Raw genomic sequence first — 14,538 nt, forward strand, 5'->3', positions numbered from 1 at the left:
GACCTTTTGGTTAGCAGCCGTAGCGCTAAACCAGTGTCATCAGGGATTTGGGTAGGTTAAAAAAAGAATCCTACTTGATTTAGAAGTTTTTGGCTGGAAGACAAGTGTACTTTCACCTTGCCGGAGGTTGTTTGAAACTTTCCCTGGTGAAGCACTTAGTTCATCTGATGCCATGTGACTTCAGAAGATGTCAATGATGTGCTCGTCAACTTCATGTAGATTCCCAAAGACTGGATTCTTTCTCAAGCTCCCGTGCGCAAATCAAGGCGCTGCACTGGAGAGCTGCTTGCTCTGCTGCAGCTGCTTCTCTCCAGCAGGTGCGAAGGTCCTCAAGCCAGAATTCTCCAGGCTAGGACCTGGCCTGGGGTCGTGCTCCCCCCACTGCAAACCATCTCCAGAAGTTCTCACCTACCACATTACAGAGCATCTATATTCTATATTCCAATACCACTGGTAGGAATTTACCTCCAGAATCCTGTAAGGGAGATGGATAAGGTATTCGTATATGCATTGCAGGACTATTTGCTGTAGCAAAAACCTGTGAATTTTCTTTGGGACCAGGTTACATAAACCGTGACACAGCCATACAATGGGATACTCTGCCGTGGCAGAGGGAGATCTTTATGTGATAGGATACAGGACATAGCACAAAGCATTCTGGGTAGAGGGACCGAGGAGACTTCTCATTTTTATCTTTCTGGAGCTTTATCTTCCAATCTTATAAAAAAACAGGTGTTTTCTCTGTAGAAGCATTAAGGGATTAAGGTCCCTTTCCCGCCTTCTTTGAAATTAAAACTTTTCAACCTCATTGACTTCTAAATGACTGTCCGAGTAGACCGAGCTTGCTTGGCTGTGGGCCGTGAGGGATACCACCAGGCCTCCTGCCAAGACTCCTCAATTCTTAGCGCCCTTCCTGGTCTGCAGCCACGGCCCGCCCGGCCCCGCTCAGGGCTGGACCCTGGCCTGCCCGCACCCTTTCAGGAGACCCAGTGGGAGGGAAAGAGGAAACACACCCTGGAGATCACCAGCAAGCGCTCTAGTTATTTTCCAAACAATTTTATTGAAATGTGCCAAGAGTACATGGGCGTCACAAATGTATGAACAGGGGGAAAAATCACATGTACAATTATTTTTTTAAAGTGAAGATTAATCTTGGGAGACATCAGTTCCCCTCCCCCTCCCCCTCCAGACTTCCAGCATTTCCATTATGGTTAAGCTCTACTAACCTAGCATTAAAAAAAGAAATACAAGAACTTTTGCAAAAAAAAAAAAAACAAACAAAAACGGCATAAAGGAAAAATGTTTTCCTGCTCAGATGGGACTCTCCTGGGCTCCAAATTAGGAGGCATGCTGAACAGTGGAGAAACACAGCTTCAGGGTGTAAGGGTATGGCCCATCTGCAAAGGAGGGGCAGAGAAGACAGGTTTAACCGGCCTCTGTGTGGCGGCTCCCCCACTTTGCACACATCTCCCATTTTCTGCAGTTCAACTGCAGGCTCTCACTGGTCACTGCCAGATATGAGACCTAAAAAGGAGCCAAACGCATAAAGCATTTCCCCTTCTCCTCCCTCGTCCTGGTGGAGAATCCCAGTGCTTGTGTACCGCCCGTGCCCGCCTCTCCAACTGAGGCTGCTGGGCGTTTACTGGCAGCTTCTGACGCTGAGAGAATGCCAGCTCCCGGGAGGACAAGCCTGAGCAACTCCCAAGCTGGCCCGGTGGGTAGCAGCAGACAGCAGGCTGGGCCTCCCGTGGGGACCATCGGGCAGCTCTCCTGGCAACCAGGTCCTGCCTGCCTGCCCGCCCGCCTGCCTATGTCAGCGACAACAGAGGAAACCTCTGGGGCCCCGTCTCTTGGCAGGAAGGGCCTGCCTGAAAGCAGTCAGCCACTAGGCCAGCCGGGGGATGACTGCAGAACACACAGATACTCACTTGGGTTCTTCATCTGGTAATGGTTCAGGAAGCCCAGCGTCTCCAGGGCATCACTCTTGGATTCCCACTCCAGCAGCCCAGAGGAGCTGCGCTCGCCTGATTAGACAGCAAGGGGAGACAAATGTCTCAGTGGACTCGCCCATCTACAGACCAGGGATTTGGGGGAAAGGCGGGGACCCTTTACTCACTTTTGCCTGAGAACACTTTCACAGAGGAGGGCCGCTTCACTCCCAGCTCGTCGCAGATCTGCAAAGGAGGAACCAAAGACTCAGAACCACAATTGGTGCCACACAGGGGAGGTCAGGCCAACTGTGCCTCACCTGGCTGAGTGCTTGGATTGTTCTGGAGAAAGGGTTTCTAACTTCTAGACAAAACAGCTTTAAAACCACCACCCTCAGTGTTGCCAAGAACTAGGAAAGGACTTTGGACATTTCCCACCTGCAGCAGCCGTCTGACTGCACTGACCCTCAGTCAGTGTTTACTAAACTGAACAGCAAACTCTCAGGCCAGAGCAACATCCAGAGTTCAGCTCTGCCAGTCAGACTTCCTCCCCGGCACAGCCCCAAGCTGCCCCAGTTCCCTCTGCCTGCACCTTCTGATGTTATCTAGGCACCCCGGGGCCCTGACAACAGGCCTGTTTTGAGACAGGACTCTGATCACTAGGCCTGTGAGGAATCTTTCCCAGCAGATGAACTCAAGAAACATAAAAAAGCATGAGGAACACTACTGTCGGCCAAAACCTAGCCCCACTCTCGGCTCATCCAGCCTACAAGCAGGATCCCAGTCTGTCCTCGTCCCTGCTATGTCTCCAGCACCCAACCCAGGGCTTGGCAGAGCAGCAGCTCAAGAGAAATTTGCTGAAAAACCAAACAAGTGAATGAACTACTCAGATGGCTGTGGTGAGGGACCAAGTGCCTGAGAAATGCCATGGCACCCACCTCAAAGAAGTTCTCCTCAGTCACCTCCAGCGGGGCATTGAAGAAATGCAGCACATTGCTGGGGTGCTGGATGCGGTTCTTTGCTGCCTGCTCCGGGGTGGAGAATCGATTGTTCCTTGAGCCGTTGAAGTCTTTGTAACTGCAGGACCCGTCCTCTAGCCCGTATGACTGACCAGGCATGATGGCTGGCTGCTTTGATACACTGTCGGAGGAACAAAAGAGGAGCCCTCTGTCGGACCCAGAAGTTGTACCCCAAGCCTTCCACTGTCGCCTTGCAGAGGCATGGATGGCCTAATAGTACCGGGAGCCTCAGGGGAGCATTGCTCAACTGCTGAGGGCAGAATGACCCACTTTCTCCCACTGCTTTAGAGAACACCTGGCAACACTCCACACCCCCACTCCTGCCTAAGCATGTCTCCCTGTGCTCCTCTGCTAGGCTGTCTCCAGAGACTGCCCCACTCCCCTTCCTTCCTCTCCTCAGTCCCTCTCCAACCTGGGGAAACTAGATCACCTACCAGACGTTCAGTTTCTGCCCGAACATGAAATTGTTGTTGAGGTGGGTGATGGCCCGGTCCACAGCATAACCATCAGCCATTTCTACCATGGCGGCCCCCGGCTTGCTTTTCATGAATTTCACCTTGGGGAAGAAGGGAAAACAGCTGCAATCTGCACCCTGCCCAGCTTCAAGGGGCCCATCTTCCACCCTTTCTGAGTTAGAAGCAAACTAGCCCCACTCTGGACCTCGGCTTCCATTTCCCCATCTGTGAGCGGAACTCAGGAGGGCAGACCCAAGGTGGGCGGCAAAGGCCAGGCAAGGCCCGGAGCCACGGGTGGGCCACTTAGTGAGGCACAGTCATCAAACAGCTATTCCTGTCAACACTCTGCTTATTATACACACACACATACCTACAGATACTAGATCATAATGTGGAGTATTTATTCTAATAGCAGTACACAAAAATATTGACAAACGGGGTAGTGACAGCTCTAAAGCCAGGCCATCGAACCGAGTCTGTTTCCACAGAAAGGTTATGTACACCTGAATGAGTTATTTAATCTACATGCCTCCGTTTCCCCACCTGCCTCATTAAGGCTTGTTATGAAAATAAAGCAAATTACTACATCACTACTTTTAACAGCACCTGATTTACAGATAAAGAAGTTACAACGTGTGAGCTACCATCACTAACAACCAAGCCAAGGGCTGCAAATGCAAAGGTTTCTGGGGCCCAGGTAGGTCTGATGTGGTCTCAGGTGGGCAGCCACCCGTCAGTTCCAACTGTCCCTCAGGGAAGGCAAGAAGGGTCAGTGTTGCCAGATCATCTGAAGCTTTCTACAGGAAATACTTCATGATGATTTTTAATTGTAGTGGATAAATTCTGATAAAGTTTATAAGGTTTTATAATGATACAATATAACTAAATGCTTTTACCTGCTACTACTCTGGTTTCTTAACGTTGGAAATTAAAATACACCCACCAGCGAGAACCAAACCAAACCTGTCTACAGCTGGTGGCCTACTGGGCCTGCCCGCTCCCAGCCAGGCTCCCACGGGCTCTCCCTTCTTTGCTGACTGGCAAGTAACAGAGGCTCAGGCCCCCCGGAGGGTACAACAGGCCTGTCAGGTTTACAATGAAGGTGGTGGACCTAAAGGAAGCTCACCTTCTCCACATTGCCATACAAGCAGAAGACATTGAAGACTCGATCACAGTTCATCTTAGATTGATCCAAGCCATAGACCATGAGCACAGGGCTGTCGGCGTGAGGGCCATACTCGGGTGGTGGGGGAGGGGGTGGGGGGTGCCCATACTGGGGGCCGTAGCGGCTGGGGCCCCGGCGGTGACCCCCCACGGGCGGGCCCATCCGTCTCCCTTCGTAGTGAGGTGGGGGGGGCCCGTAGCCCTCATCATGATAATGGCTGTGGTACCCACCATGGGGCCCTCCTGGGGGGTGGGAAGGAAAGAGAGGGAGGACGGGTGAGAATTTGCGTGGCGGACGACGGGCAGGGGCACATGAGCCACGGGAGTCCACGGAGGGGAACCCCCTGCCCTCACCATATTCTGCGGGGTGATCTCCCAGGAGTGGGGGCTGTCTCTGACGTTTGTTGGGGTTGCTGCCAGGGTCACCTGTGGACAGAAAAAACAGTTAGAGCCCAACCCGGCAAAGAGAGTCTCTCCCCTTTCTAACTAAAAGCTAATCTCAAAATCCCTCAACTCCCATACACCTTGCTGCAAACCCTCCCAACCTTGGGTGGGGGGAAGAGGAGTGGGGGAGCTACTGGGGCATCCCTCCTTCCTGAGATCTAATCTAGAAGTAGGCATGAAGCCCAAGCCTCCAGGCAGGAGCCCACCCTCTCACCCCTGCCCACACCCAAGGGGCTGAGTTTCCCTTTTCTGTGATGGATGAGGATAAGTTCTGGGTTCTCGCCTGCCTGACCCTAGTGGGAAGCCCAACTCTCAAGCCCTCTGGGGAACTTGCAGCTGCTACAGAAATCTGGTATGTGACGGGGGCCAAGAGCAGCCTTCTAAAATAACTCCCAATGAGGGAACAGATTAAGAGCAGGGAAATATCCCAGGGAAGGCAGAAAGATAAAACTTGGCCCCCAAGGTTCCAGGAGCCCCAGGCCCCACTCGTTAGGCTCCTTCTTTCTCAATCCTCATCCCAGCCACCTTCCTGCCCAGGCCCATCCAACCCAAGAAGAGGGACCGCAAGAGCCGACAAGCAGGGCAACATCAACAATCAGTTCAAATAAGCAATCGTATACAAGGTTATCACCATCCTCAGACCCAGACAATGGCGCAGATCCACCTCCTCACCCCGGCTGCAGTTTGTAACAGCTACCCTTAATTGAATGCTTGAGTGGCAAGCACTGTTTTAAGCGCTTTACAGACATCACAGCTTGTTAAGTCCTCACAACAACCCTATGAGGTAGGTACTATTTCAGCCCCGTGTTACAAATAAGGACACTGAATGGTTGGTGGCTAAACCAGGATTTGAACCCAGGTCTGGCTGACTCCAAAGCCAGAGCTCTTGTGGCCACTGCCGTTTCCTGCCACCCAGCCAGGGTTGTTTCCACAACCAAGCATTACAAACATGGAAAAGGGCTACTTACAGCAGAAGTACAGAGTACAATGTCCATTTGTCACAAAAAACAAATCTGTATTTTCTCTTACCATTGGACGCTTCAACAGTGAGTTAGCACAGTTCTGAAAGATGGCGTCCCATCAAACATACACTGCGACCCTGCATCACATGGTTTTACAGTCATAAATACAAGTTACGGTACACATCCGCTACAATTTTTTTTTTTTTTTTTTAAGAATTGATTTAAAAGTCAATGCTTTGATTAATCAAAATTGGCTCACAGATGTTCTGTCCTCAGAAGATACCAGAAAGTGGAAAATAAAGGTGTATGAGGTGGGTAGTGTCCCTCCGTGTTGTCAGCTCCTCACATTTATGTGCTCAGTGCGGTGGTGCGGTGCTTCTGGCTGTGTAGCGCTCCGTGTACGTGTCTCCTGGTTAGGGAGTGTGCCAGTGGCCCCACTATGCCCGCGCCTTTGGCCTTGGGAGCACGCCTGCTTACCCGCCAGCAGGGAACTGTGTGCCTCTGAGCTGTTTGGCTGTCTGGTTTTAGGTCTGTTTTGTTTTTTTGATTTTTTTTTTTTTTTTTTTTGCTGTTGTGGTTTGGTTTTTTTTTTTGGTTTGTTTCTGATCTCCAGTTGGTGCAGATTATGTTGGCAGCCGCTGACTGCAGAAAAAATAAAAACATCAAAACAGAAAAGAAAAAAAGGCCCTCCCCAAACCAAAGGACTTAAAAAAACAAAACGAAACAAAAACACCCATATGGCGAGGAATGGAGAGAGGATCCTATTGTCTTGGAGGCCCATGGAATCTACTTCAGTCTATGAAACGTTCTCCGAAAAGAGCACCGCTGGCTGGCTGGGAGAGCTCTGTTCTCTGTGTTTCCTACTTCTGTGTACATTCTCGGGTTCGAGTTTGCTTGGATTTTGACTTTTTAAAAAATGTTTAATAAAAAAGCAATGTCTGCTGCCATGTTGCGTCTCTTTCTCTCTTTGTCTCTGTCTGCCTCTGTCTCTGTGCTTGTAGCTGTTCCTTGGAGCGCGGTGTGGTGTTCTTGATGTAGTGAGCTCAAGTCTGCGGCTGTTTCTGGGGACGTGATGGAGGTTGCATGTTCTGTTCTCTCCAGGAAGAGCTAGTGGTTTTCTACCCTGTGTGTTGGTGAGCAATGTGCAGAGGCAGAGCCGCTGAAGTATGGGTCCTGAGGGGTGGCGAAGCACCGCCCTCATTCCAGGTTACCTCAGCAGCCCATTTTTTGGCCCCCAGCCCTGGGGCAGCCAAAGCTGAGGGGCATCAAAACCAATGCACAGCCAGCCCCTGCCACTAGCCCCTGCCGGTCTGCACATCTTCTACTTATGTTCCTTGGAGAAGAAATGGTTGGTTGCCATGTTTCTGTCAGCAGTCATGTAATGCCATTGCCCGCTGTGGTACATTCATTCCATCACCAATTTGCCTCTGACCTCTGGAAGGGGCAGCCGAGCCCACAGGGCCCACTGTGCAAGCTGGGTCCTGGGGAGAGCCTAGCCCACCCTGCCCACTGCTTCCCAGCTGCAAGGGTGAGCAAGACAGGCCTGCCTAGGAACCAGGGCCTCTGGCCTCCCAGGGCCTGTGAGATGTCAGCAACCAGCCTCCTCCCTCAGCCCATGGCCTTGTCGGACGTATCAGACCAAGGCAGACAGAGATAGACGGTCTTGCTGAGGGGGTGCCGCTGTTTTTCAAGGCAATCCTCCACCTCTCCCTCCTATCAAAGGCAAGTCATGCTTGAAAGACCCTAGGAAAGGGGTTGTCCATTAGGGCCCTCTGCACAGCTGTTGAGTCCCTTCTGCAAGTGAGGTGAGGCGTGTCCGCCCTGCTCCAATCCAGTGTCTCACCTCCACAAGGTCAACTTGCTCAAAGGCTTTGCGGCAAGAGCCCAGGAGCCCTCATCGCCTCCCCAATCTGTGAGCCCCACAATCAGACCCTCCACAGAAGAGCAAGAGAACCATTCTCTTGCAAGCGAAAATAGTCAGTGACCCTAACCAGGCTTCTAGACGGGAGGCAGCAAAAGCATTTGAAAACTGCGAATAGTTAATAAGCACTCACCCTGCTTCCCACCCCATCCAAGCCTCTGCCTTGCCTCTGCCCCCTAAGCTACATCAAAGAGCCTCAAAAAGCAGCTAAAACCTATAGAGGCCCCTCGATCACCCTCACCCGCACTGGGGTGTACTTTTCCAAGGTCTGTCCCCCAAAGCCCTCCCATGTCCAATGGCATTACATAACCCTGACCCCGGATCTATGAAGTGCGCTAGTCGAGTGAAGGCAAGGCAGGGTATGTTTAGAACAAATTGGCCACCAGGATTACCTTGTCCGCTGAGATTGGGGTTTGTGTAATCCCAAGTATCCTGATCATTCTTGAACACATTCAAACGTGTCGGCTGCAGGAACAAGACAACACTCGGAATCAGCCATGCCCCAGCTCACCTGGAGGCTGACAAGGGGCAGTCCCCTCCCCATGTCTACCTTTGCATACTCGATCTTCAGAGTGCAACAGCCAGAGTAGATGTCGGCCCCATTGAGTGAGGCCTTGGCCCGCTGGGCACTTTGTACAGAGTCGAATGTGAGTCAAGTTAAGGAAAGTTCTGTCACAGCAGCTCTTTGAGAAGTGTCTCAAGTTGTCCCAGAAAACGACAAGGACAAGATAGTACCCGAAGACTATGATACGTGTGAGATTTGGGGTCAGTTAACACCCCACAACCACTAGCCTCTGGCCAGTGCCTCCGTGATCTGTATTCCCACCTCACCAGCCCAGAGGTCCCGCTGGCAGCAACCTCCTCTGCCACCACCCTAGCTGCTCTCTTTCCCCCAACCCCTCCCCCTGCCCCTACTGGCATATAACCATACAGATGTCTACAACAACCACCAGATTACCTCCCTGCCCTAAGTCCATCACTAGCTGCCCACTGCACCGAGCCTAACTTCACCCCACCCACTACACAGAATGCCCTATTAACTTCTTCCAACACTGAAACCTCTCCCCTCCTTGTCAGCTACTCTTGAGCGCTTCGGTCCCTCTAATTCTCTGACACTCAGCTCCTTCCCATCCTAGGGCCTCTGCATAGCCTGTTTCCTCTAACTGGAGTACCAGGCCCTATTTCCTAAACATTCCAACATCGCCTTTCAGGTTTCTCTCCCCCTCTATCTCACAGTACCCTGTTTTTCTCCTTCACGGTACTTCAAGATCTCTCCTTTCCCACGCTATGTCTGCCGACTTGCTGATTAGCCATCCCCCCTCAGCCCGTGGGCTGTGAAGGCAGCTGGCACAAGGCAGGCACTCAGTAGACTCATGCTGACTCCAAGAATGGATCTGGCCAACCCTTGAGAGCCCCTAACCCAAAGGACGCCCAATCCCCAGGAAAGGGTATTCCACCATGGCCTGGACTCCATTCTTCCGGAAAATGACGATTCTCTGGACGGGGCCACAAGGATTACAGATAGTGTAAAGAACATCCTGTAAAAGCCAAGAGAAGGAAGATGACGGGGCTCTGGCAGGTCAGTCTGGCTCAAAAGGGGTGGGGAAGAAGAAAGAGGACTTCATGGAAGCACGCACCGTGGTGATGGAGTAAATGGGATTCAGGATGGTAAAGAGAAGCACACTGTTGACACTCCGGGAGTCATCCGAGTCCCCGGGGCGGGAGATCTTCTGGCTGGTAGAGTAGTTGACAAAAGCTGGGTGACCAGCAATATAGATCTGGTTGTCGGCTGCGTAGTTTACCGCATTGCAAGCCCCCAACACATCTTCAAACTCCACCAGCGCTTGTCTCTTTTTAGGCATTACCACCACATAGCTGCCAGAGAGAACACAGATTTCACTCCTCTCAGAGAAATGCAATGTGCTCCAACAAGTTCCTGTAAACTGACTCTTCCATGGCTTCTGGACACCTCTGTACCCAGTCATGGCTTCCTGACCCCAACACCCCATGCCACAGGCGGCACAACAAGCAAAAGAGATACAGCTTAGTTATCACCTCCACTGGGAAGCTCTCCTAACCCCTTCTCACCTGACAGAATCAGATGCATCCCACAGACTCCTGGGCTTCTCCTACCTCAGGGATAATCACTCCAGGTAGGCAACTGCCTGGGAGGGATCCAAAACGTTTTTGTTTGCCACTACGTTGCCATTACCTAGCACGTACTAAATACTCAGTAAATATTTGCTAAATGAAAGAATGCTGACTAAAAAACTACAAGGCAAAAAAGGAAAAAGGGAATGAACTTGCTACAATCTGATCCAAAGCACAATGACCAATCCCAAGAGTAGAGGAGCCCCAGGACTTAGCCAAAGGAACCCAGACCAGAACGGCAAAATCACTGCTTTCCACTAGAAACCAGTGAAGCATAATGATACCAAGGAGCTGACTTCTCTGGTGACCCAACCCTTGGCCTCTGAGCCCAGTACCTGATGGGTCCAAACTCTTGCAAGGCCTCCACAAGGTCAGCTTCCACCACGCCATCAATCAAGCCCCTGATGTGGACAACTGGGGAGGCAGGAGTTTTATGCGGGTCATCGTAATTCTCCTGAAAGAAGGGAAGAAGAAACAAGACTTCGTTTTCTGGTCTCTGTGCTGTTGGAGACCCAGTCAGACGAAACACTTCGGTGTCACCAAGGAAGGATACATGGAACAGACGACAAGGGGGAGTAATGCAAGCCAATTACTGCCAAAGGATTCAAAAACGTTGTAGGTCAGCAGAGCCGAAGCCCTGAGTTGCTGGCCACCGGCCCACTGGCTCTTGCTGTAGCTTCTGAGAAAAGCACAAAAGAGGACCAGTTAAGCCCTAAACCTTACATTCCTCCAGGGACTTGCCTTGTCTTCTCACTGGTTCTCTCAATCAAGGAAATATGAGAAAAGAGAGTGGCCTGAAAAAGGCACGCCACTGGCAGGAAAGGCTCAGCAAACACTTGACACTTGCCCCGGCTGCTATGTCCTTTCTCTGGTTCAGCAGGCTGCTACCATCCCACCTGCCCAAGCATTACTGTCCCCCCACCCCCGGTCCAGTCAGAGTAAACCAGCACGTGTCCCAGAAGCTAGGACAGCCAAGCCAGGCTTGGCCCTTTCTAGCTTTAAATTACTCACCAGCCAAGACCTGCTCTCAAAAACACTAGCTAGCCCAGACTGAGAAAAGATCAGGCGAGAAAGGTCTTTCAGAGAAAAAGAAAACTCTCTTAACTCACAGCACTAAAAACCATGACAGCTATCTTCCCAGAGGAAGTATCCTTCCACCCACACAGAAGCCCTTGGGGATCAGCAGGAAAGTAACTTTCTCTGCCACCTCTCCTGGGCTCCGAGCCCAGCCTCCTGTCAGAGAACCCCCGGGCAGAAGCCCACGGAACAGAAGCCTAAGTGGATTCTATTTCAGGAATGAACCACACAAACCACAAAAGCGCTTCGGCGTTCCACAGCCCTGAGTTCTAATCCCAGGCGGTCCCTCACTAGCTGTGACCTAACCTATCTCACCTCGTCCGTCTTTACCGGTTTCCTTTCTTGTGAATTGGAGATCTTATGCCCCACCAAGAACAAAGGTTTTAAAAACTCAATTAAAATGTGCCTAACAGGGCCTGGAACAGACTAAAAACTATGGCCGTGGATCACCACAAAACTATGGAAAACTCTGGAAGTAGCTGCATGGGAAAGAACTTTAAGAACTTGGAGAATTGCACAGAAACCTCCAACATTCCCGTTTTCGATGACCACAGAAATAGCTGACAGTCTGTTCCAACTGTGGAGAATATTCTCAAATAGTTTATCTATCGAGGTGTGCCATTAACAATAAAAAGATCAAACAGCGACCTGACAGAATTCTCCACTCAGGAGGGGACGAGGCCACCGCCCACTCGTTCCCGCTCACGAGGCACCCCACCCCCAACCGCCCACGAGGCTTGGCGGGAGGAATGCGCCTGCGCAGAAAGGCCAGAGAAAATAATGATAAAGCGGGAAAAAAAAAAAAAAGAAAAAAGCCCGACCGCGTGCCCGCCCCCCACACGCCGGCCCGCAGCGGCTGCGCAGTGCACCACCCGCAGCGCTGGCTGCCTCTTCCGGCCCCCCACCTCCCCCCGCTCAGGATACCGCGCACGCGCAAGCGCCTGTCCTCGCGCAAACCCCGCCGTTTGCCCAACGCCTGCCCCTCCCCCACCCAGTCAACGGCGCGAGGGCCTGAGCGCGTGCGCAAAGGACACCCCCCCCCCCAAATAAAGGCCCCCAAGGTGCAAAAATTTCCCTCCTTTCACGGCCATCCCCGGCGCTTTGGCTCCTGGTCTCACCCCGCCGCCGCCGCCCGCCGCCCCGGCTCCTCCACCGCCGCCACCACCGCCTCCGTGCTGGTCGCCGGCGTTGTCAGTCTTGAGCCGCTTAGGCGCCCGGCCGCCCTCACTGCCGCCGCCGTAGTAGCGGCCACCGCCGCCTCCGCCGCCCGCCGCTGCCATCTTCACCATCGCTCCCGCCCGCCGCCGCTGCTCGTCCGGTTGCTGCCTCTGCTCCAGCCGCCGCCGCCGCTTCTCCGCCCGGGGCAGCAGCCTCCGCGACATGGCGGCTCAGAACCCGCCTCCCCCCGCCTCTCATTGGGGGAGGGACACGCCCGTCACCCACCGCCCCCACCCGATAGGGGGAGCCACTGGTCCCGCCGCGGGGGGAGGGAAAGCCTCCTCACGCCTTGTGTGCTTATTGGATAGTGCCCACGCCGTTCTGCGTAAGGATCCGCCCACGTTTGTCTGGAACACTCCTTATAGGCGAGCGCTTTCTGCCAGTCATTTCGCTGAACCCTCCGCCTTAAAATAAACTCGAATTTGATAGGTCGAATTTCTGGCTCTAAAGCACCTAGGCCTAGCCTCAGTAGGAACACCGGATGGGCGCCTGAGTCCCCACCCCCTCCCTGAGAATCCCCGCCTCCTTCCCACTCTCATTGATTTACTGACTAATCCATCAAACCGAAAACCCCCTTAGTCCCGAGTCCGCGGACTTCTTTCCCGCGCCATTCCTCAAGGAGAACAGGAAGCCCCTCCCTCTCCCCCTCTCTCCAGTGGTTAACGCGGGTGCCCATCTTCTGCATTTCCACTTGATTGGACAATGGAGAGTGGAACGCGTCCCCTCTCAGGCGGTAGCACTAATGATGGTTTATGATTGGGTGAAAAGGGGAGCACCACCTTTGGCGCAGTCTAGGAAAGGATCGCTGGCGAAAACTCTTGCGCGAATGTGCTTTCGGTTGCGTCCGTCGTCGAACCTGCCCCCTAAGGGGCAGGAATACCCAGTTATTTGTTGAGTGCCCGCCCTGTCCAGCTCCGGCAGGCTAGACCAGGAAGGAAGGGCAGCTCCCAGGACGAATCCGTCCCCGTCACCATACCCTATTCCTCTCCACTTCAACCTTCACAATACCAGAGGAATTTTTGTAACCCAAATTTGAATCTTTCTCTCAGCTTAAAGCTATTCGCTGTTCCCGTCCGGTCTCGGACATCGTCTGGTTCCCTGGCGTCATTTTACCACTCCTAAATTCAGCCCCAGTAACTCGTTTCCGTTTGCAGAAGAGAATCATCTTTTGCGCACCTCTCGGTCTTTCCTTGTACAGGCCCTTCCACCTGCGACACTTCTTCACTACCCCTCCTGCCAGAGCTAAGGAATAATTCCTCCTGTCCGTGCGAGGCGGGCTCAGTCCACAGGTCCCCTTCTTGAAAAGCCTTTGTCTCCCCTACCAGCGCAGATCCCTAGGCTTCCCCCCGATAACCCCTGCTCACTCTATCCTATGGTCCCACGTGACAGCCCTAACCAGTATGGGTCGTCACGGTGTGCTGACGAGTGTATCTTCCCTTAGTCTGGAAGCCGCCTGTGGGCAAAGAAGCGGTGGTCCCTGCCTCGCCCTACCAAGCACCCCGCACAGCGCCTCGAATAGTGCACGCGCTCTGCAAAGGGGAGCCGTTATTGGGGTCCAGGCGTCTGTCCGGGCCTTCCGTCCTCGGGGGCGAGATAAGGCCACCAGGACTGCCCTGCAGACAATGCCCTTTCTCAGAGAGTCACTAGAGCCCAACGAATCCAAAAAGCCGGAATTGCGGGGCGGGCGGCTCCAGTTCCCGCTGTGGGGGACGGTGGGTGGAGAGAAGGCGGGTGACTTCTCTGCTGGTGAGACACCGCCCTTAACAAAGTCAGGCTAGAGTCCCGCGGGATGTGGGGAACAACCCCAAAGGTGCTCCGGAACCCTTCTACCCGGGTGAAAGCGGGTTCCTGAATCAGGGACCCTTGTGGAAACTAAATTTGAAAGGGGGCCAGTGGCACCAAAAAGGGGCGACAGTGTCTGTTGGCTTGGGGAGCTATGAAAGTTACGGGCTGACGGGAACCTAAACCACCTCCTAAACACACTCGAAAATCCGAGGGCCAAGCGCTACTGGGGGGCGGCGCGACGTCGTGAACACGTGATCCGTGCGCTGGGAGTTAGGTGGGGCTGGTCCCACTTCAGGGCGGGGTCGCGAGGTCCCTACGTCAGAGGAATGCGGTGGGGGGAGGGGAAGAGGGGCCCCTCCCCTCCCCGCCCCCGCGCCCGGCCCGGAGGCCCCTCGCGGCGGCGCGTGCGGACGG

General features: G+C 53.2%; 1 protein-coding gene across 2 annotated transcripts in view; it reads right to left on the reverse strand.

Moving 5' to 3' along the window:
* Positions 1–1,033: 1,033 nt before the first annotated feature.
* Positions 1,034–14,538, reverse strand: part of HNRNPL (heterogeneous nuclear ribonucleoprotein L) — a 15,328-nt gene continuing 1,823 nt past the window's right edge. Inside the window, exons 1-13 of one of the 2 annotated variants that reach the window (XM_004388143.2) lie at positions 12,240–12,783; positions 10,380–10,498; positions 9,531–9,768; positions 9,346–9,431; positions 8,444–8,540; positions 8,286–8,358; positions 4,921–4,992; positions 4,529–4,809; positions 3,382–3,503; positions 2,867–3,068; positions 2,117–2,174; positions 1,929–2,024; positions 1,034–1,397 (exon numbers count right to left, since the gene is read on the reverse strand). In XM_004388143.2, the coding sequence (XP_004388200.1) occupies positions 1,339–1,397; positions 1,929–2,024; positions 2,117–2,174; positions 2,867–3,068; positions 3,382–3,503; positions 4,529–4,809; positions 4,921–4,992; positions 8,286–8,358; positions 8,444–8,540; positions 9,346–9,431; positions 9,531–9,768; positions 10,380–10,498; positions 12,240–12,503 (1,767 nt within the window). In that variant the 5' untranslated portion in view covers positions 12,504–12,783 and the 3' untranslated portion in view covers positions 1,034–1,338. Of the gene's footprint in view, positions 1,398–1,928; positions 2,025–2,116; positions 2,175–2,866; positions 3,069–3,381; positions 3,504–4,528; positions 4,810–4,920; positions 4,993–8,285; positions 8,359–8,443; positions 8,541–9,345; positions 9,432–9,530; positions 9,769–10,379; positions 10,499–12,239; positions 12,784–14,538 lie in introns of those variants that run through there. The other variant, XM_004388144.2, reaches the window with a different exon arrangement.

Source organism: Trichechus manatus, unplaced genomic scaffold (assembly GCF_000243295.1).
Source record: "Trichechus manatus latirostris isolate Lorelei unplaced genomic scaffold, TriManLat1.0 scaffold00207, whole genome shotgun sequence".
In the NCBI taxonomy this organism is placed as follows: Eukaryota; Metazoa; Chordata; class Mammalia; order Sirenia; family Trichechidae; genus Trichechus; species Trichechus manatus.